This window comes from Oncorhynchus kisutch, linkage group LG15 (genome assembly GCF_002021735.2).
Source record: "Oncorhynchus kisutch isolate 150728-3 linkage group LG15, Okis_V2, whole genome shotgun sequence".
Taxonomy (NCBI): domain Eukaryota; kingdom Metazoa; phylum Chordata; class Actinopteri; order Salmoniformes; family Salmonidae; genus Oncorhynchus; species Oncorhynchus kisutch.
The window spans coordinates 22,001,992-22,025,778 of NC_034188.2; the positions used below are offsets into that span (position 1 = coordinate 22,001,992).

Sequence of the window (23,787 nt, forward strand, 5' to 3'; positions counted from 1 at the left end):
TCATAAGCAATACATAAGCGTTCATAAATGTTTCTGTGTTTGTCTAATCCCAGCTCTCTGAGGAAACAGCCCAGGAAGAGAGAGCTGCTGCCTCCCCTACTGTCTCCACTCTCTGACGAGCCTCCCACCCGCCAGCGCAGGACCAGCGAGTGTTCCTCCTTCAGCCAGGAGGGCGGCGCTAGCGGCGCCTTATTACTACCCACCCTCAGCTGCTCTCTGCCCCCCTTCTCCTCCTCCTCATCCTCCTCTTCCTCACACAAGCACCACAGCAAAGGAGAGAGCAAATTCTTCTCACATTCCAAGACAAGCAGTGTAAGTAGGGGCAAGCTGTTGGTCTTCGGCGTTATTATACAGTAAAATGGTATTTATTACTTTTGTATTGCTATCATAATCAATTACCGAGCAACATTTTTTTAATTTAAAATGTTTAAAGTGTGATACTTTTGCGTCCACTCCGTTTGCTAAGAGAACGTGTCTTCTACAATTCATTGTGCAGAGAAGTTGGAAGACGGTGCTGTTGCTGCAGATTATTTCTCTGCTCCAGGCTTCTACCACTATTTCCTGTGTTTTTGCAAATCTAATCTAATTACCCTTTGAAAGGAGTTATAAACAGCCTTGAAGAGAGGGAAATGGCTGAATATGTTTAAAGCCAGGACAGAAAACGTAACGGCAGTCCAAATCACCAAGATGAATCCTTACAGTATTATTAGACTTACTGCTGGATGCTAATTAGCATTTTAATTGACCCCTCCATCTCACAGGAGGAAGATACCCACAGCAAACCATCTGTCAGTTTCCATGGTAACGGTCAGTCTGATTCCGACCTTTGGTCCAACCCCTCATCTCTGTCCATGGACCACATGGAGCCAAGAAGACCGAAGCTAACGTTCAATAACAAGTACGTATGACTAACTAACTTCTCCAAACACTCCAAAAACACATATTGTGTTTTTTGTCTCTGATGTACTGACAGATTGACATGATGTACTGACAGATTGACATGATGTACTGACAGATTTGAATAACATGATGCACTGACAGATTTCAATGACATGATGTACTGACAGATTGAATGACATGATGTACTGACAGATTGACATAATGTACTGACAGATTGAATGACATGATGTACTGACAGATTGAATGACATGATGTACTGACAGATTGAATGACATGATGCACTGACAGATTTCAATGACATGATGTACTGACAGATTGAATGACATGATGCACTGACAGATTTCAATGACATGATGTACTGACAGATTGAATGACATGATGCACTGACAGATTTCAATGACATGATGTACTGACAGATTGAATGACATGATGCACTGACAGATTTCAATGACATGATGTACTGACAGATTGAATAACATGATGCACTGACAGATTTCAATGACTTGATGTACTGACAGATTGAATGACATGATGCACTGACAGATTGAATAACATGATGCACTGATAGATTTCAATGACATGATGTACTGACAGATTGAATGACATGATGTACTGACAGATTGACATAATGTACTGACAGATTGAATGACATGATGTACTGACAGATTGAATGACTTGATGTACTGACAGATTGAATGACATGATGTACTGACAGATTGAATGACATGATGTACTGACAGATTGACATAATGTACTGACAGATTGAATGACTTGATGTACTGACAGATTGAATGACATGATGTACTGACAGATTGAAGGACATGATGTACTGACAGATTGAATGACATGATGTACTGACAGATTGACATAATGTACTGACAGATTGAATGACTTGATGTACTGACAGATTGAATGACATGATGTACTGACAGATTGAAGGACATGATGTACTGACAGATTGAATGACATGATGTACTGACAGATTGAATGACATGATGTATGTACTAATTTAAGTCTCAAACATGATTAAAATGGAACAGAACAGAACCCAGGGAAGTTGACGTATGTGTGGGATGTGATTACAAAGTCGAGTTCCTCTATATTGATCATTCAAAATGAAACATATTCAGCATTTGGAGGACAACATTATCCTTAAGCAATCCAGGCAGTCACACAACTGTAAACAGATTTATATTTCCAACATAACTGACATGACTGACATATTCTCAATGCATGTGTTCTCCACAGAGTTCACACTGCAGACTACTACATGCAGGAAGCCAAGAAACTGAAGCACAAAGCAGATGCACTGGTAAGCTGTTGTTTTATTAGCCAGCGCAAAATGTATTCAAACCATTTAATACAGCATTTACTGTGGTAGAGAATTTTTTTTTTGACATTGTCTCAGCCAGACACTGGTCTTAATAATAGACAGACTGACACTGGTATTAACCTGTAGTGACGCCCAGCCCGTGAACGGGACCGTTATCATCATCTGACACTAATTAGCAACGGACATAAATCTTCCTAGAAAATATTCCTATTCATGAAAATCACAAGTGAAATATATTGGAACACAGCTTAGCCTTTTGTTAATCACCCTGTCATCTCAGATTTTCAAAATATGATTTACAGCCAATGCTAGACAAGCATTTGTGTAAGTTTATCATAGCCTAGCATAGCATTATGCCTTGCTAGCAGCAGGCAAACGTGTCACGGAAATCAGAAAAGCAATCAAATTAAATCGTTTACCTTTGAACTTCGGATGTTTTCACTCACGAGACTCCCAGGTAGACAGCCAAAGTTCATTTTTTCCCAAAATATTATTTTTGTAGGCGAAATAGCTCTGTTTGTTCTTCACATTTGGCTGAGAAATCGCCCGGAAATTGCGGTCACCACAACGCCGAAAAATATTCCAAATTAGCTCCATAATATCGACAGAAACATGGCAAACGTTGTTTAGAATCCATCCTCAAGGTGTTTTTCTAATATCTATTCGATAATATATCCATCGGGACAATTCCTTTTTCTCTAGGACCGATTGGAGTAATGGCTACCTCTGCACTTTACGCGAGAATCTCTCTCGGAGCCACCATGTGACCACATACGCAATGTGCCCCCATACGGCTATTCTTCAACAGAAATGCGCAAAACTACGTCACAATGCTGTGGACACCTTGGGGAATACATAGAAAGCGTAAGCTCGTTGATGGTACATTCACAGCCATATAGGGAGTCATTGGAACGCAGCGCTTTCAAAACATGGGGCACTTCCGGATTGGATTTTTCTCAGGCTTTCGCCTGCAACATCAGTTCTGTTATACTCACAGACAATATCTTTACAGTTTTGGAAACATTAGAGTGTTTTCTATCCAAAGCTGTCAATTATATGCATATTCTAGCATCTTTTCCTGACAACATATCCCGTTTAAAACGAGAACGTTTTTTTTTCAAAAATGAAAATACTGCCCCCTAACACCAAGAGGTTTTAACAACAGACAGACAGACACAGGTCTTAATAACAGACAGACACTGGTCTTAATAACAAACAGACACGGGTCTTAATAACAGACAGACACTGTTCTTAATAACAAACAGACCGACAGTGATCTTAATAACAAACAGACACTGGTCTTAATAACAAACAGACCGACTCTGGTTTAATAACAGACAGACACTGGTCTAATAACAGACAGACACTGGTCTTAATAACAGACAGACAGACACTCGTCTTAATAACAAACAGACAGACACTGATCTTAATAACAGACAGACAGACACTCGTCTTAATAACAAACAGACAGACACTGATCTTAATAACAGACAGACACTGGTCTTAATAACAGACAGTCATGGGTCTTATTTACAGACAGACAGACACTGGTCTTAACAACAGACAGACACTGGTCTTAACAACAGACAGACAGACACTGGTCTTAATAACAGACAGACAGACACTGGTCTTAATAACAGACAGACAGACACTAGTCTTAATAACAGACAGACAGACACTGGTCTTATTAAGAGACAGACACACAGACACTTGTCTTAATAACAGAAGACACTGGTCTTAATAACAAACAGACACTGGTCTTAATAACAAACAGACACTGGTCTTAATAACAAACAGACACTGGTCTTAATAACAGACAGACACTGGTCTTAATAACAAACAGACACTGGTCTTAATAACAAACAGACACTGGTCTTAATAACAAACAGACACTGGTCTTAATAACAGACAGACACTGGTCTTAATAACAGACAGACACTGGTCGTAATAACAGACAGACACTGGTCTTAATAACAGACAGACACTGGTCTTAATAACAAACAGACACTGGTCTTAATAACAAACAGACACTGGTCTTAATAACAAACAGACACTGGTCTTAATAACAAACAGACACTGGTCTTAATAACACACAGACACTGGTCTTAATAACAAACAGACACTGGTCTTAATAACAGACAGACACTGGTCTTAATAACAAACAGACACTGGTCTTAATAACACACAGACACTGGTCTTAATAACAAACAGACACTGGTCTTAATAACAAACAGACACTGGTCTTAATAACAGACAGCCACAGGTCTTAATAACAAACAGACACTGGTCTTAATAACAAACAGACACTGGTCTTAATAACAAACAGACACTGGTCTTAATAACAAACAGACACTGGTCTTAATAACAAACAGACACTGGTCTTAATAACAAACAGACACTGGTCTTAATAACAAACAGACACTGGTCTTAATAACAGACAGACACTGGTCGTAATAACAGACAGACCCTGGTCTTAATAACAAACAGACACTGGTCTTAATAACACACAGACACTGGTCTTAATAACAAACAGACACTGGTCTTAATAACAGACAGACACTGGTCGTAATAACAGACAGACACTGGTCTTAATAACACACAGACACTGGTCTTAATAACAAACAGACACTGGTCTTAATAACAAACAGACACTGGTCTTAATAACAGACAGACACTGGTCTTAATAACAAACAGACACTGGTCTTAATAACAGACAGACACTGGTCGTAATAACAGACAGACACTGGTCTTAATAACAAACAGACACTGGTCTTAATAACAAACAGACACTGGTCTTAATAACAAACAGACACTGGTCTTAATAACAAACAGACACTGGTCTTAATAACAAACAGACACTGGTCTTAATAACAAATAGACACTGGTCTTAATAACAAACAGACACTGGTCTTAATAACAAACAGACACTGGTCTTAATAACAGACAGCCACAGGTCTTAATAACAAACAGACACTGGTCTTAATAACAAACAGACACTGGTCTTAATAACAGACAGACACTGGTCGTAATAACAGACAGACACTGGTCTTAATAACAAACAGACACTGGTCTTAATAACAAACAGACACTGGTCTTAATAACAGACAGACACTGGTCGTAATAACAGACAGACACTGGTCTTAATAACAAACAGACACTGGTCTTAATAACAAACAGACACTGGTCTTAATAACAGACAGACACTGGTCGTAATAACAGACAGACACTGGTCTTAATAACAAACAGACACTGGTCTTAATAACACACAGACACTGGTCTTAATAACAAACAGACACTGGTCTTAATAACAGACAGACACTGGTCGTAATAACAGACAGACACTGGTCTTAATAACAGACAGACACTGGTCTTAATAACAAACAGACACTGGTCTTAATAACAAACAGACACTGGTCTTAATAACAGACAGACACTGGTCTTAATAACAAACAGACACTGGTCTTAATAACAAACAGACACTGGTCTTAATAACAGACAGACACTGGTCTTAATAACAAACAGTCACTGGTCTTAATAACAGACCGACAGTGATCTTAATAACAAACAGTCACTGGTCTTAATAACAGTCAGACACTGGTCTTAGTAACAGACAGCCACGGGTCTTATTAAGAGACAGACAGACAGACACTGGTCTTAATAACAGACAGACAGACACTGGTCTTAATAACAGACAGACACTGGTCTTAATAACAAACAGACACTGGTCTTAATAACAGACAGACACTGGTCTTATTAAGAGACAGACAGACAGATACTGGTCTTAATAAGAGACATACACTGGTCTTAATAAGAGACAGACACTGGTCTTAATAACAGACAGACAGACACTGGTCTTAATAACAGACAGACAGACACTGGTCTTATTAAGAGACAGACAGACAGATACTGGTCTTAATAAGAGACAGACACTGGTCTTAATAACAGACAGACAGACACTGGTCTTAATAACAGACAGACAGACACTGGTCTTATTAAGAGACAGACAGACAGACACTGGTCTTAATAAGAGACAGACACTGGTCTTAATAACTGACAGACAACCACTGGTCTTAATAACAGACAGACAGACATACAGACACGGGGCCTATCTGAAGAATGTTGCTAGATGTACAGAGGAGAGCCCTTGTGGAGATCTGTAGTCTTTTTGAAGTGAGGCTGTGGGATCTGTCTCTTTCACACCTCTTCAATGTCCTCAGAGAGGGCCTTGAGCCCAGGCAGCGGACGTGATTTACCAACACACTCATAGTGCCCTAATAATTGGATTCTAGCAATTATCTCCCCAGACATTGTCCTTTATCGGAAGTTACATCCACTTGGCCATAAATCTGATCTGCGAGGTAAAGTCATCCATGAATACAAAATGAAGGGAATTGATTGCCCTTGTTACATGACAGTAATCGTTGAGCTGTAATGAATCTTTCACCAGCCCGGTCGGTATGTAGTAAAAGTGGCTTACTTGAAATGGATAGAACCTGCTTGAGAGGTGCTTTCAGTGGAGAGTGGTGTGTAAATATATTTTATTTTACACTTGTGTGCTCATGAGCTTCTTATTTGTCATAGGCTCTTTGGTTTTGTGTTTTGGGTCTTTGTGAGTTTGTATCTTTAGTAATGTAATCAAGAAAATTGAAGAAGATCAAAAGAATGTTCTGTTTCCCAAACATTCATGTAGCATAGTTATTTTTCCTTCTGATTAAATCAGCTTAATATCTGTTTTCACAAGAACTCTGAGGCATTGGAAAATAATTCATGTGTGGAGAATATTTTGTGGCCCTGTAGTGTTGTGACTCTAATGCGGATCAGATTCGATGTCTCCGTCGTTTCTTCACAGATGGAGAAGTATGGCAAAGCTGTTAACTACGCTGATGGGGCGCTGTCGTTCATAGAATGTGGCAACGCCATGGAACGGGACCCACTGGAGGCCAAGTCTCCATACACTATGTACTCTGAGACAGTTGAACTCATCAGGTTTGTGTCTCCACCAATGTGTCCCTCCCCCCCACTCCCACCCCCACTCAGGCCAGCAATCCCCACCTGCCCTCAGTGAAAATGAGCATCATTATATCCAACCCTGCTCCAGTCTACCCCACAAGTCAAGGCAATTAGCAGACCTCATTTTATTAATGGCAGTGAAAATGAAAATAGATGGACCTTGTAACTCCTCATATGACCCAGGGATTCATGCACCGGTGATTGAAATATTTTCTTCAAAAACGATTAGACACAGAAAATGACACAAGGCCGGCAGTTTTATGAATGCTCCCCTGGCTTTATGGATGCTCCCCTGGCTTTATGGATGCTCCCCTGGCTTTATGGATGCTCCCCTGGCTCTATGAATGCTCCCCTGGCTTTATGGATGTTCCCCTGGCTTTTTGGATGTTCCCCTGGCTTTATACATTTTTTTATTGAACCTTTATTTAACTAGGCAATTCAGTTAAGAACAAATTCTTATTTACAATGACAGCCTAGGAACAGTGGGTTAACTGCCTTGTTCAGGGGCAGAACGACAGATTTTTTACCTTGGCAGCTCGGGAATTCGATCTAGCAACCTTTCGGTTACTGGCCCAACGCGCTAACAACTAGGCTACCTGCCGCCCCCATTTATGTATGCTCCCCTGGCTGTATGTATGCTCCCCTGGTTTTATGTATGCTCCCCTGGCTTTATGTATGCTTCCCTGGCTTTATGTATGCTCCCCTGGTTTTATGTATGCTCCCTTGGCTTTATGGATGCTTTCCTGGCTTTATGTATGCTCCCCTGGCTTTATGTATGCTCCCCTGGCTTTATGTATGCTCCCTTGGCTTTATGTATGCTCCCCTGGCTTTATGTATGCTCCCCTGGCTTTATGTATGCTCCCCTGGCTTTATGTATGCTTCCTTGGCTTTATGTATGCTTTCCTGGCTTTATGTATGCTCCCCTGGCTTTATGTATGCTTTCCTGGTTTTATGGATGCTCCCCTGGCTTTATGTATGCTCCCCTGGCTTTATGTATGCTCCCCATGGCTTTATGTATGTTTCCCTGGTTTTATGGATTCTCCCCTGGCTTTATGTATGCTCCCCTGGCTTTATGTATTCTCCCCTGGCTTTATGTATGCTCCCCTGGCTTTTTGTATGCTCCCCTGGCTTTATGTATGCTTTCCTGGTTTTATGGATGCTTCCCTGGCTTTATGTATGCTCCCCTGGCTTTATGTATGCTCCCCTGGCTTTATGTATGCTCCCCTGGCTTTATGTATGCTTCCCTGGCTTTATGTATGCTCCCCTGGCTTTATGTATGCTCCCCTGGTTTTATGGATGCTTCCCTGGCTTTATGTATGCTCCCCTGGCTTTATGTATGCTCCCCTGGTTTTATGTATGCTCCCCTGGTTTTATGTATGCTCCCCTGGTTTTATGGATGCTTCCCTGGCTTTATGTATGCTCCCCTGGTTTTATGGATGCTTCCCTGGCTTTATGTATGCTCCCCTGGTTTTATGTATGCTCCCCTGGTTTTATGGATGCTTCCCTGGCTTTATGTATGCTTCCCTGGTTTTATGGATGCTTCCCTGGCTTTATGTATGCTTCCCTGGCTTTATGCATGCTCCCCTGGTTTTATGTATGCTCCCCTGGTTTTATGTATGCTCCCCTGGTTTTATGGATGCTTCCCTGGCTTTATGGATGCTCCCCTGGCTTTATGGATGCTCCCCTGGCTTTATGGATGCTTTCCTGGCTTTATGTATGCTCCCCTGGCTTTATGTATGCTCCCCTGGCTTTATGTATGCTCCCTTGGCTTTATGTATGCTCCCCTGGCTTTATGTATGCTCCCCTGGCTTTATGTATGCTCCCCTGGCTTTATGTATGCTTCCTTGGCTTTATGTATGCTTTCCTGGCTTTATGTATGCTCCCCTGGCTTTATGTATGCTTTCCTGGTTTTATGGATGCTCCCCTGGCTTTATGTATGCTCCCCTGGCTTTATGTATGCTCCCCATGGCTTTATGTATGTTTCCCTGGTTTTATGGATTCTCCCCTGGCTTTATGTATGCTCCCCTGGCTTTATGTATTCTCCCCTGGCTTTATGTATGCTCCCCTGGCTTTTTGTATGCTCCCCTGGCTTTATGTATGCTTTCCTGGTTTTATGGATGCTTCCCTGGCTTTATGTATGCTCCCCTGGCTTTATGTATGCTCCCCTGGCTTTATGTATGCTCCCCTGGCTTTATGTATGCTTCCCTGGCTTTATGTATGCTCCCCTGGCTTTATGTATGCTCCCCTGGTTTTATGGATGCTTCCCTGGCTTTATGTATGCTCCCCTGGCTTTATGTATGCTCCCCTGGTTTTATGTATGCTCCCCTGGTTTTATGTATGCTCCCCTGGTTTTATGGATGCTTCCCTGGCTTTATGTATGCTCCCCTGGTTTTATGGATGCTTCCCTGGCTTTATGTATGCTCCCCTGGTTTTATGTATGCTCCCCTGGTTTTATGGATGCTTCCCTGGCTTTATGTATGCTTCCCTGGTTTTATGGATGCTTCCCTGGCTTTATGTATGCTTCCCTGGCTTTATGCATGCTCCCCTGGTTTTATGTATGCTCCCCTGGTTTTATGTATGCTCCCCTGGTTTTATGGATGCTTCCCTGGCTTTATGGATGCTCCCCTGGCTTTATGGATGCTCCCCTGGCTTTATGGATGCTTCCCTGGCTTTATGTATGCTCCCCTGGTTTTATGGATGCTTCCCTGGCTTTATGTATGCTCCCCTGGTTTTATGGATGCTTCCCTGGCTTTATGTATGCTCCCTTGGTTTTATGGATGCTTCCCTGGTTTTATGTATGCTCCCCTGGTTTTATGGATGCTCCCCTGGCTTTATGTATGCTCCCCTGGTTTTATGGATGCTTCCCTGGCTTTATGTATGCTCCCCTGGTTTTATGGATGCTTCCCTGGCTTTATGTATGCTTCCCTGGTTTTATGGATGCTTCCCTGGCTTTATGGATGCTTCCCTGGCTTTATGTATGCTCCCCTGGTTTTATGTATGCTCCCCTGGTTTTATGTATGCTCCCCTGGTTTTATGGATGCTTCCCTGGCTTTATGGATGCTCCCCTGGCTTTATGGATGCTTTCCTGGCTTTATGTATGCTCCCCTGGTTTTATGGATGCTTCCCTGGCTTTATGTATGCTCCCCTGGTTTTATGGATGCTTCCCTGGCTTTATGTATGCTCCCCTGGCTTTATGTATGCTCCCCTGGTTTTATGTATGCTCCCCTGGTTTTATGTATGCTCCCCTGGTTTTATGGATGCTTCCCTGGCTTTATGTATGCTCCCCTGGCTTTATGGATGCTTCCCTGGCTTTATGTATGCTCCCCTGGTTTTATGGATGCTTCCCTGGCTTTATGGACATTGAGTCATCCTCTATTTTTGTTATTTGAACTGAAATTAATTAATTAATTAATTTATGTTTTTGTCTTTTCTGCTTTTGAAGATATGCCATGAGGTTAAAGAACTTTACAAGTCACTCAGCAACAGTAGCCGAGAAGAAATTAGCTGTATTGTGGTGAGTTTTCCCTTGATATAGTTTCTGATGTGAACCTCTGTGTGGTTGAAGGAAACCCATCATTCCTCTGATGGGTGTGATGACGGACAAGGATCTCTAGCCTGTGTGGGCGTTTGGGTTGATTTAAGAAAATCCAGCTGGCTTCCAAACCCGTTAGATGCTAAATCCGCCGCTTCGCTCAAACACTATTTAAATCTCCACTCAGCCATCCCTCCCCGACAATCGGATGTATCTTGAAGGGAGCTTTAAAACACTGCTAAAGCACTTAATCAGCTTAAAGGGGATCATTATTCTTGTATTTCATTAAGCTATTAGGGATAATGAAAGATTTCCTGGCGGCTAGCAACATATACAGTATACTAACCACACTGCTACAGGGGATATGCTGCCTGTCATATTGATTGTATAATCTGAGTAGAATGTCAGGGTTAGAATGTCATGGTTAGAATTAGAATGTTATGGTTAGAATGGAATGCTTAGAATTAGAATGTTATGGTTAGAATGGAATGCTTAGAATTAGAATGTTATGGTTAGAATGGAATGGTTAGAATGGAATGCTTAGAATGAGAATGTTATGGTTAGAATGTTATGGTTAGGCTCTCAGTCATAGCAGTGTAGACAGCGATGAGAGTAGGAGTGAGACACCCAGGTCATAATTCCTGTGTTAGTAAACCGTTCTGACATCATTAGGAATTATATTCAAATATTTGACACTGGTTGACATGATCCATCAGTGTATACTTGTCATTTGTTTTAGAAGGCAAAGTGTGTACGTGCGCGTGCACGTGCGCGTGTGTGTAAGAACATGTTGATGTGGTTTAGATTGGGAGAAACTAGGAAGTGCAGTGTGGTAATGACTTATTAATGCCAGAGTGCTGGTGTCATGTCATGGGGTGGTGCATATGTCCAAAGCATCTGGTGTCTGACTATTGCCTCTGTTTTCTAGCTTTTATTTTCTAAGAAATTAGAGAGGTAGATTTGATAACAACAACATGAAATATTCATGCATCATGGATGTCAAGTTAATGTGTTACAAAACACATTTTCCTTAGTTATTTATTTGATGCTTAATGTCTGTAATTGATACACAGCCTGTTATGTTGCAAATACCAGATATACTGTATTACCGTAGGTCCTGCATTTAATGGAACGTTATTATGCTCTTATCTCCATAGCAATCGCTGTTTATCCCTCCTGTACTTGAGAATGTTCAAACTAAAGAAGGACCATGCAGTAAAGTATTCCCGTTCCCTGATGGAGTATTTCAAGGTAACTAACTCTAATTCTTACTCTAATTCTTACTCCAAATTCTAACTCTAATTCTAACTTCTATGAATAAAAGAGTGATAGCTGTAGAACACGTACAGCTAATTAAAATGTCTAAATTAAATGTATATTTGTGTTAAGTTGCGTGTACTCATTAGCTTTGCATGGTGGTAATTAAAAAGCATACTTTTTTTGTGGTTAGTGTGCAAACTATGTGTATCAATTATCTACATACATTAGTGCTTAAGCCTGTTTTAATTAATTATGTTGCATATTATTCTAGAGACGCTGTTTGTATTGCTGTGATAGCTTTTCTAAGCTGTGCAAAGTGTTTGTATAGTGGTGCTGCCAATTGTCCTGTTCTCACAAACCTCTTCCATTCCAGAACTCGGCTAAAAGTTCCCAAGTACCTTCGCCATGGGGAGCCAATGGAAAGTGAGTAACATGTCACCTCAGTCGTCTAATGTTGCATTACAATGCATTCTTTATACCAGATATCTCCCTGAACAGAACAATGTATGTGCCTTCTCCTGGCCAAGCAACAAGCTAACCCTCTCAGATGCTGTCTGCTTTGTTCAGACAAAGGTCATGACAGACAGAGCTTCTGTCAATGTGACTTCCAGCTTTCAGCACATCACACTGGTGGGATGAGCTTACTACTTCACTGTTCTTCTGCATTTTCCATGGCAACTGAACCTAACTGATCCACCCTGTGTGTTTGGGTTCGCAGTCTACAGTGGGGCTACCGTGGGGCTACTGTGAAGCTACCATGGAGCTACCATGGAGCTACCGTGGGGCTACCGTGAAGCTACCGTGGAGCTACCGTGGGGCTACAGTGAAGCTACCATGGGGCTACCGTGGGGCTACAGTGAAGCTACCGTGGGGCAACAGTGAAACTACCATGGGGCTACAGTGAAGCTACCGTGGGGCTACAGTGAAGCTACCGTGGGGCTACCGTGGGGCTACAGTGAAGCTACTGTGGGGCTACAGTGAAGCTACCGTGGGGCTACTGTGAAGCTACCGTGGGGCTACAGTGAAGCTACTGTGGGGCTACCGTGAAGCTACCATGGAGCTTCCGTGGGGCTACCGGGAGGCTACCGTGGGGCTACTGCGGAGCTACCGTGAAGCTACCGAGGAGCTACTGTGGGGATACCATGGGGCTACTGTGGGGCTCGTCAGTGTCTGGCAGTTGGTGGTGAGCCATCCTCTGTGTGTGACTGTGAGCTCCCTTGAGCCTGTCTTTTCAAGGGCTGGGATCTAGCCCTCAGCCAAAGCACTGACCAGCTTCTGCTATTCTGCTGTGAAAGGCGCTGTCAGAAGCAATTAGCCTCAGATCCTACTGGCTCCTAGGGCTCCTGCAGCCTCCTCCAGTTCACCATGGTCACATTAGCCACCAACTGGCCTTTTTAATCCCGTGTCAGCTCCGCTACCTGCGGACTGTAATCAACATTAGATTACACTCTGCTCTGGTCTTTCCCACAATTTGTTTGTTCTGTCCTTGACAATCATGAATCTTTTTTCCTTATTGTTTTTTTTTCACCCTCAAGGGTTTGTTTATTTCAGCAAAAGCCTCAAACTATTAGAAAGGGAGCCGAGAGAGGCAAGCTGTTGACAGAGCATCATAATTTAACTTCACGGGGGGAGCGCCTTTCAATTTAGTGCTGAATTACAGGACCTGGAGCTTGATTGTTTGGGTTTGGCACTAAAAGACTGATGAATATGTCCTCTGATTGATGTCTCAAGCCAGCTGACAGATGATTGTCAGTCATGATTGTCAAGCCGAGATAAGCCCTAGTTTGCCGATAATACAAAATAAAATCAGAATTAGTGATTAAATCTGACGGAGACTAGTTAAGCCTGACGGACAGAAGTTAAGCCTGACGGACAGAAGTTAAGCTTGACGGACAGTAGTTAAGCCTGACGGACAGTAGTTAAGCCTGAGGGACAGTGGTTAAGCCTGACGGACAGAGGTTAAGCCTGACGGAGAGAAGTTAAGCCTGACGGACAGTAGTTAAGCCTGACGGACAGAAGTTAAGCCTGACGGACAGTAGTTAAGCCTGACGGACAGTAGTTAAGCCTGAGGGACAGTGGTTAAACCTGATGGAGATTGGTTAAGCCTGACGGAGAGTGGTTAAGCCTGATGGACAGTGGTTACGCCTGGCGGAGAATGGTTAAGCCTAACGGACAGTGGCAAAGTCTGAATGACAGTGGTTAAGCCTGACGGACAGTGGCAAAGTCTGAATGACTGTGGCTAAGCCTGGGGGACAGTGGTTAAGCCTGACGGACAGTGGTTAAGCCTGACGGTGAGTGGTAAAGCCTGACGGAGAATGGATAAGCCTGACGGAGAATGGATAAGCCTGACAGAGAATGGATAAGACTGACGTACAGTGGTACAGCCTGACGGAGAATGGATAAGCCTGACGTACAGTGGTACAGCCTGACAGAGAATGGATAAGCCTGACGTACAGTGGTACAGCCTGACAGAGAATGGATAAGCCTGACGTACAGTGGTACAGCCTGACAGAGAATGGATAAGCCTGACGTACAGTGGTACCGCCTGACAGAGAATGGATAAGCCTGACGTACAGTGGTACAGCCTGACGGAGAATGGATAAGCCTGACGTACAGTGGTACAGCCTGACAGAGAATGGATAAGCCTGACGTACAGTGGTACAGCCTGACAGAGAATGGATAAGCCTGACGTACAGTGGTACAGCCTGACAGAGAATGGATAAGCCTGACGTACAGTGGTACAGCCTGACAGAGAATGGATAAGCCTGACGTACAGTGGTACAGCCTGACAGAGAATGGATAAGCCTGACGTACAGTGGTACAGCCTGACAGAGAATGGATAAGCCTGACGTACAGTGGTACAGCCTGACAGAGAATGGATAAGCCTGACGTACAGTGGTACAGCCTGACGGAGAATGGATAAGCCTGACGTACAGTGGTACAGCCTGACAGAGAATGGATAAGCCTGACGGACAGTAGTACAGCCTGACGGAGAGTGGATCATTTGAATTATTTTTAAATTGTACCTTTATTTAACTAGGCAAGTCAGTTCAGAACAAATTCTTATTTTCAATGACGGCCTAGGAACAGTGGGTTACCTGCCTGTTCAGGAGCAGAACGACAGATTTGTACCTTGTCAGCTCGGGGATTTGAACTTGCAACCTTCCGGCTACTAGTCCAATGCTCTAACCACTAGGCTACCCTGCCGCCCCAAATAAGATAAGATAAGCCTGACAGCGTGTGGTTAAGCCTGGCGGAGAATGGTTAAGCCTGACGGACAGTGGTTAAGCCTGACGGACTGTGGTTAAGCCTGACGGACTGTGGTTAAGCTTGACGGACAGTGGTTAAGCCTGACGGATTGTGGTTAAGCCTGACGGACAGTGGTTAAGCCTGACGGAAAGTGGTTAAGCCTGACGGACAGTGGTTAAGCTTGGCGGACAGTGGTTAAGCTTGACGGACAGTGGTTAAGCCTGACGGACAGTGGTTAAGCTTGACGGACAGTGGTTAAGCTTAACCAACATGGCTAGCACTAAACACTTAACCAACATGGCTACCACAGCATTCTGCAGCGATACATCATCCCATCTGGTTTGCACTTAGTGGAACTTTGTTTTTCAAAAGGACAATGACCCAAAAAACACACCTCCATGCTGTTTGAGGGCATTTTGACCAAGAAGGAGAGTGATGGAGTGCTGCATCAGATGACCTGGTCTCCACAATCACCCGACCTTAACCCAATTGAGATGATTTGGGATGAGTTGGACTGCAGAGTGAAGGAAAAGCAGCCAACAAGTGCTCAAAATATGTGGGAACTCCTTCATGACTGTTTGAAAAAGCATCCCCTCATCATCACACTTCCTCCTCCATGCTTCACTTTACTCCCTGTATATATAATTCACTTAACTCCCTATACAGTTGAAGTCGGAAGTTTACATACACCTTAGCCAAATACATTTAAACTCAGTTTTAAACAATTCCTGACATTTAATCCAAGTAAAATTTCCCTGTCTTAGGCCAGTTAGGATCATCACTTTATTTTAAGAATGTGAAATGTCAGAATAATAGTAGAATGAATTATTTATTTCAGTTTTTATTTCTTTCATCACATTACTAGTGGGTCAGAAGTTTACATACACTCAATTCGTATTTTGTAGCATTGCCTTTAAATTGTTTAACTTGGGTTAAACGATTCGAGTAGCCTTCCACAAGCTTCCCACAATAAGTTGGGTGAATTTTGGCCCATTCCTCCTGACAGAGCTGGTGTAACTGAGTCAAGTTTGTAGGCCTCCTTGCTCGCACACGCTTCTTCAGTTATGCCCGTAAATCTTCTATAGGATTGAGGTCAGGGCTTTGTGATGGCCACTCCAATAGCTTGACTTTGTTGTCCTTAAGCCATTTTGACACAACATTGGAAGCATGCTTGGGGTCATTGTCCATTTGGAAGACCCATTTGCGACCAAGCTTTAACTTCCTGACTGATGTCTTGAGATGTGGCTTCAATATTTCCACGTAATTTTCCTCCCCCTCATGCCGTCTATTTTGTGAAGTGCACCAGTCCCTCCTGCAGCAAAGCACCCCCACAACACGATGCTGCCACCGCCGTGCTTCACGGTTGGGATGGTGTTCTTCGGGCTTGCAAGCCTCCCCCTTTTTCCTCCAAACATAACGATGGTTATTATGGCCAAACAGTTCTATTTGTGTTTCATCAGACCAGAGGACATTTCTCCAAAAAGTACGATCTTTGTCCCCATGTGCAGTTGCAAACCATAGTCTGGCTTTTTATAGGGCGGTTTTGGAGCAGTGGCTTCTTCCTTGCTGAGCGGCCTTTCAGTTTATGTCGATATAGGACTTGTTTTACTGTGGATATAGACACTTTTGTACCTGTTTCCTCCAGCATCTTCACAAGGTCCTTTGCTGTTGTTCTGGGATTGATTTGCACTTTTCGCACCAAAGTACGTTCATCTCTAGGAGACAGAACGTATCTCCTTCCTGGGCGGTTGCACGGCTGTGTGATCCCATGGTGTTTATACTTGCATACTATTGTTTGTACAGATGAATGTGGTACCTTCAGGCGTTTGGAAATTGCTCCCAAGGATGAACCAGACTTGTGGTCTACAATTTTTTTTCTGAGGTCTTGGCTGATTTCTTTTGATTTTCCCTTGATGTCAAGCAAAGACGCACTGAGTTTGAAGGTAGGCCTTGCAATACATCCACAGGTACCCTACCAATTGACTCAAATCTTGTCAATTAGCCTATCAGATGCTTCTAAAGCCATGACATAATATTCTGTCATTTTCCAAGCTGTTTAATGGCACAGTCACCTTAGTGTATGTAGACTTCTGACCCAATGGAATTGTGATACAGTGAATTAGAAGTGTAATAATCCGTCTGTAAACAATTGTAGGAAAAATTACTTGTTTCATGCGCAAAGTCTATGTCCTAACCGACTTGCCAAAACTATAGTTTGTTAACAAGAAATTTGTGGACTGGTTGAAAAACGAGTTTTAATGACTCCAACCTAAGTGTATGTAAACTTCCGACTTCAACTGTATATATAATTCACTTTACTCCATATATGTATAATTTACTTTACTCCCTGTATCTGTATATATAATTTACTTTACTCTCTGTATATACAGTGTCTTCAGAACGTATTCATACCCCTTGACTTTTACCACATTTTGCTACCTTACAGCCTTATTCTTAAATGGATTTTTAAAAATTAAATCCTCAACAATTCCCCACAATGACAAAGCGAAAACTGTTATAGCAAATTTATAAAAAATGTAAAGAGAAATACCTTATTTACGTAAGTTTTCAGACCCTTTGCTCTGAGACTCGTCTGGCCACTCGACCATAAAGGCCTGATAGGTGGAGTGCTGCATAGATTGTTGTCCTTTTGGAAGTTTCTCCCATCTCCACAAGGGAACTCTGGATTTCTGTCAGAGTGACCATCGGGTTCTTGGTCACCTCCATGACAAAGGTCTTTCTCCCCGATTGCTCAGTTTGGCCAGGCGGCCAGCTCTAGGAAGAGTCTTGGTGGTTCCAAACTTATTCCATTTAAAAATGATGGAGGCTACTGTGTTCTTTGGGACCTTCAAAGCTGCAGATTTTTTTGGTACCATACCCCAGATTTGTGCCTCGACACAATCCTGTCTCAGAGCTCTACGGACAATTCCTTTCACCTCATGGCTTGGTTTTTCCTCTGACATGCACTGTCAGCTGTGGGACCTCATAAAGACAGGTGTGTGCCTTTCCAAATCATGTCCAATCAATTGAATTTACCACAGGTGGACTCCAATCAAGTTCTAGAAACATCTGAAGGATGATCAATGGAAACAGGATACACATGAGCTCAATTTCGAGTCTCATAGCAAAGGGTCTGAATACTTATGTAAAAGTATTTCTGTTTTTAATTTTTTATACATTTGCGAACATTCTAAAAAGCTGTTTTTACTTTTTCATTATTGGGTATTGTGTGTAGATTGATGAGGAAAAAACATATTTGTATCCATTTTAGAATAAGGCTATAACGTAACAAAATGTGGAAAAAGTCAATGGGTCTGAATACTTTCCAAATGCACTGTAATTCACTTTACTCCCTGTATATATAATTCACTTTACTCCCTGTATATATAATTCACTTTACTCCCTGTATATATAATTCACTTTACTCCCTGTATATATAATTCACTTTACTCTCTGTATATATAATTCACTTTACTCCCTGTATATATAATTCACTTTGCTCCCTGTATATATAATTCACTTTACTCCCTGTATATATAATTCACTTTACTCCCTGTATATATAATTCACTTTACTCCCTGTATATATAATTCACTTTACTCTCTGTATATATAATTCACTTTACTCCCTGTATATATAATTCACTTTACTCCCTGTATATATAATTCACTTTACTCCCTGTATATATAATTCACTTTACTCTCTGTATATATAATTCACTTTACTCCCTGTATATATAATTCACTTTACTCCCTGTATATATAATTCACTTTACTCCCTGTATATATAATTCACTTTACTCTCTGTATATATAATTCACTTTACTCCCTGTATATATAATTCACTTTACTCCCTGTATATATAATTCACTTTACTCTCTGTATATATAATTCACTTTACTCCCTGTATATATAATTCACTTTACTCCCTGTATATATAATTCACTTTACTCCCTGTATATATAATTCATTTTACTCCCTGTATATATAATTCACTTTACTCTCTGTATATATAATTCACTTTACTCCCTGTATATATAATTCACTTTACTCCCTGTATATATAATTCACTTTACTCTCTGTATATATAAAGTACTTGTATGTTTTGCCCAGGATACCAAAATCCATGGTATCCAGTAGTTATACAGTACACTATCATCTCTGTGGTGGTGCCCTGACCTTTTCACTTCCAACCTCTAACCCCTGACCCCTGTATTGTGTCTCTGTCTTCCTAGGAACACAGGCACCCCATCGCCCCTGTCTCTGAGTCTCTCCCCAGTCAGTTGGGGCAGCAGCAGTACGGGCACTGCGGGCTCCGGGGCCTCCGGCAACGTGGCCATCCCCCAGCGCATTCACCAGATGGCCGCCAGCCACGTCAACATTACCAACAACATTCTCCGGAGCTACGAGCACTGGGACACAGCAGAAAAGTTGGCCACAGAGAGCCAAGGTACTGGAGACTGGAGACTGGACACAGTCTCTCTGTTTTACAACAGGATGTTTGTATAGGAGATGGCAGAAATGGCAGATTTTGTACATTAGTAGAATAAATTGTGCTGTAGATACCGGGTAGGGTGGTAACTGCAGCTGATGTAGCAGTAATAGCTACATACAACATCCATTATTCTTTTGTTATCATATCATATATTTGTGTTAATACATGTATTCCCATTCGTCTACCTTGCATTCAGTAATTATATATGACTAATTATTCATATTGGTTAGGAACCAAGGCCAGTCAGATCCTTTCATCACCCTCAGGATGGCCTAATATGGACTGATGTGTTCTGTATTCTTTCATGGCGATATGGAGAATAAAGGAGCCCTAAGCCTTGACCCATTTACTGTCATTAGTGAGTGAATGTACAGACTAGAGAGAGACCAGCAGAGATATATGGAGGACACCCCTCTTGACTATGAATGGAGGATTTGATGTGTCGTGTCTCTGTCATTTCCTGAGCCTAGCTGATTAAAGGGGCAGGTTATGTGGTTGTGTTAGGCAAGAACTCACTCTCACAGCCTCAGAAGTATCCATTAGAAGTTGATCCTCCCTACACCTCTCCTACTCTCTGTCGACACTCATAATGAGCTCAATTAGAGCCTGTTGGATGGTGTCTTTGGTGGAAATGAGACAGGAATCACCCAGTTATGTCACCATAAGGCCTAGGTGGGCCTTTCAGCACATACTGATCACCAGAGCTGTTACTTTTAGGATTGAGCCTTTCCAGCACTCAATCACCCACTGTTTATTAGGAAGGAGGAAGAGAGGTTAGGAGCGAGGGGAGAGAGGATAGGAGGGAGGGAAGAGAGGATATGAGGGAGGCAAGAGAGGTTTGGAGGGAGGTAAGAGAGGTTAGGAGGGAGGGAAGAGAGGTTAGGAAGAGAGGGAAGAGAGGTTAGGAGGGAAGAAAGAGAGGTTAGGAGGGAGGGAAGAGAGGGAAGGAGAGAGGGAAAGATCTTAAGAGGGAGGGAAGACAGGTTAGGAGGGAGGCAAGAGAGGTTTGGAGGGAGGTAAGAGAGGTTAGGAGGGAGGGAAGAGAGGATAGGAGGGAGAGGGAGAGGGGAGAGAGGTTAGGAGGGAGGCAAGATAGGTTTGGAGGGAGGGAAGAGAGGTTAGGAAGGAGGGAAGTGAGGTTAGAAGGGATGGAAGAGAGGTCAGTAGGGAAGGAAGAGAGGTTAGGAGGGACGGAAGAGAGGTTAGGAGGGACAGAAGAAAGGCTAGGAGGGAGGGAAGAGAGGGAAGTGAGGTTAGAAGGGAGGGAGGAGGAGAGGTTAGGGGGAGGGAAGAGAAGTTAGGAGGGAGGCAAGAGAGGTTTGGAGGTAAGGATGAGGGTTTAGGAGGAAGGGACGAGAGGGAAGGGAGATTAGGAGGGAGGGAAGAGAGGGAAGTGAGTTTAGAAGGGATGGAAGAGAGGTCAGGAGGGAGGGAAGAGAGGTTATGAGGGAAGGAAGAGAGGCTAGGAGGGAGGGAAGAGAGGGAAGTGAGGTTAGAAGGGAGGGAGGAGAGATTAGGGGGAGGGAAGAGCGGCTAGGAAGGAGGAAAGAGAAGTTAGGAGGGTGTCAAGAGAGGTTTGGAGGTAAGGAAGAGAGATCAGGAGGGTGGAAAGAGAGGTTAGGAGGTAGGGAAGAGAGGTTAGGGGGGAGGGAAGAGAGGGAAGTGAGGATAGGAGGGAGGGAAGGGAGGGAAGAGAGATTAGGAGGGAGGGAAGGAAGAGAGGTTAGGGGGAGGGAAGAGAGGGAAGTGAGGTTAGGAGGGAGGCAATAGAGGTTTGGAGGGAGGGAAGAGGGGTTGGAGGAAGGGACGAGAGGGAAGGGAGGGAAGAGAGATTAGGAGGGAGGGAAGAGAGGTTAGGGGGGATGGAAGAGAGGTTATGAGGGAGGGAAGAGAGAGAAGGCCTAGGTGGGCCTTTCAGCACATACTGATCACCAGAGCTGTTACTTTTAGGATTGAGCCTTTCCAGCACTCAATCACCCACTGTTTATTAGGAAGGAGGAAGAGAGGTTAGGAGCGAGGGAAGAGAGGATAGGAGGGAGGAAAGAGAGGATATGAGGGAGGCAAGAGAGGTTTGGAGGGAGGTAAGAGAGGTTAGGAGGGAGGGAAGAGAGATTAGGAAGAGAGGGAAGAGAGGTTAGGAGGGAAGAAAGAGAGGTTAGGAGGGAGGGAAGAGAGGGAAGGAGAGAGGGAAAGAGCTTAAGAGGGAGGGAAGACAGGTTAGGAGGGAGGCAAGAGAGGTTTGGAGGGAGGTAAGAGAGGTTCGGAGGGAGAGAAGAGAGGATAGGAGGGAGAGGGGAGAGAGGTTAGGAGGGAGGCAAGAGAGGTTTGGAGGTAAGGATGAGAGGTCAGGGGGGAGGAAAGAGAGGTTAGGGGGAGGGAAGAGGGGGAAGTGAGGTTAGGAGGGCGGGAAGAGAGGTTAGGAGGGAGGCAAGAGAAGTTAGGAGGGTGTCAAGAGAGGTTTGGAGGTAAGGAAGAGAGGTCACGAGGGTGGAAAGAGAGGTTAGGAGGTAAGGAAGAGAGGTCAGGAGGGTGGAAAGAGAGGTTAGGAGGTAGGGAAGAGAGGTTAGGGGGGAGGGAAGAGAGGGAAGTGAGGTTAGGAGGGAGGGAAGGGAGGGAAGAGAGCTTAGGAGGGAGGGAAGGAAGAGAGGTTAGGGGGGAGGGAAGAGAGGGAAGTGAGGTTAGGAGGGAGGCAAGAGAGGTTTGGAGGGAGGGAAGAGGGGTTAGGAGGAAGGGATGAGAGGGAAGGGAGGGAAGAGAGATTAGGAGGGAGGGAAGAGAGGTTAGGGGGGAGGGAAGAGAGGTTATGAGGGAGGGAAGAGAGAGAAGAGAGGTTAGGAGGGAGGCAAGAGAGATTTGGAGGGAGGGAAGAGGGGTTAGGAGGGAGGGAAGAGAGGTTAGGAGGAAGGGACGAGAGGGAAGGGAGGGAAGAGAGATTAGGAGGGAGGGGAGAGAGGTTAGGGGGAGGGAAGAGAGGTTATGAGGGAGGCAAGAGAGAGAAGAGAGGTTAGGAGGGAGGCAAGAGAGGTTAGGAGGGAGGGAAGAGAGGTTAGGAGGGAGGGAAGAGAGGTTAGGAGGGAGAGAAGAGCGGCTAGGAAGGAGGAAAGAGAAGTTAGGAGGGTGTCAAGAGAGGTTTGGAGGTAAGGAAGAGAGGTCACGAGGGTGGAAAGAGAGGTTAGGAGGTAGGGAAGAGAGGTTGGGGGGGAGGGAAGAGAGGGAAGTGAGGTTAGGAGGGAGGGAAGGGAGGGAGGGAAGAGAGATTAGGAGGGAGGGAAGGAAGAGAGGTTAGGGGGGAGGGAAGAGAGGGAAGTGAGGTTAGGAGGGAGGGAAGAGAGGTTAGGAGGGAGGCAAGAGAGCTTTGGAGGGAGGGAAGAGGGGTTAGGAGGAAGGGACGAGAGGGAAGGGAGGGAAGAGAGATTAGGAGGGAGGGAAGAGAGGTTAGGGGGAGGGAAGAGAGGTTATGAGGGAGGGAAGAGAGAGAAGAGAGATTAGGAGGGAGGCAAGAGAGATTTGGAGGGAGGGAAGAGGGGTTAGGAGGAAGGGAAGAGAGGTTAGGAGGGAGGGAAGAGAGAGAAGAGAGGTTAGGAGGGAGGCAAGAGAGGTTAGGAGGGAGGGAAGAGAGGTTAGGAGGGAGGGAAGGAAGAGAGGTAAGTGAGTTAGAAGGGATGGACGAGAGGTCAGGAGGGAGGGAAGAGAGGTTAGAAGGGAGGGAGGAGAGGTTCAGAGGTTGGGAAGAGAGGGAAGTGTGGTTAGAAGGGAGGGAAGAGAGATTAGGAGGGAGGAATGAGAGGTTAGGAGGGAGGGGAGAGAGGTAGTAGGGAGGGAAGAGAGTGTAGGAGGGAGGGTGGTGAGGTTTGGAGGGATGGAAGAGATAGAGGAAAGGTTAGGAGGGAGGGAAGAGAGTTTAGGAGGGAGGAAAGAGTGGTTCGGAAAGGGGAAGAGAGGTTAGAAGGGAGGGAAGAGATGTTAGGAGGGAGGGAAGAGAGGTTAGAAGGGAGGAAATTGTTGTTTG

The 23,787-nt window shown here is 43.9% G+C and overlaps 1 protein-coding gene across 1 annotated transcript in view; it reads left to right on the forward strand.

Moving 5' to 3' along the window:
• The window catches only part of aff2 (AF4/FMR2 family, member 2), a 351,632-nt gene that overhangs the window by 321,062 nt on the left and 6,783 nt on the right, over nt 1-23,787 (forward strand). The window contains exons 14-21 of the mRNA XM_031791376.1: nt 54-312; nt 762-898; nt 2,149-2,212; nt 7,083-7,219; nt 10,686-10,757; nt 11,933-12,026; nt 12,409-12,458; nt 19,519-19,733. Of these exons, the coding sequence (XP_031647236.1) occupies nt 54-312; nt 762-898; nt 2,149-2,212; nt 7,083-7,219; nt 10,686-10,757; nt 11,933-12,026; nt 12,409-12,458; nt 19,519-19,733 (1,028 nt within the window). The remainder of the gene's footprint in view (nt 1-53; nt 313-761; nt 899-2,148; nt 2,213-7,082; nt 7,220-10,685; nt 10,758-11,932; nt 12,027-12,408; nt 12,459-19,518; nt 19,734-23,787) is intronic.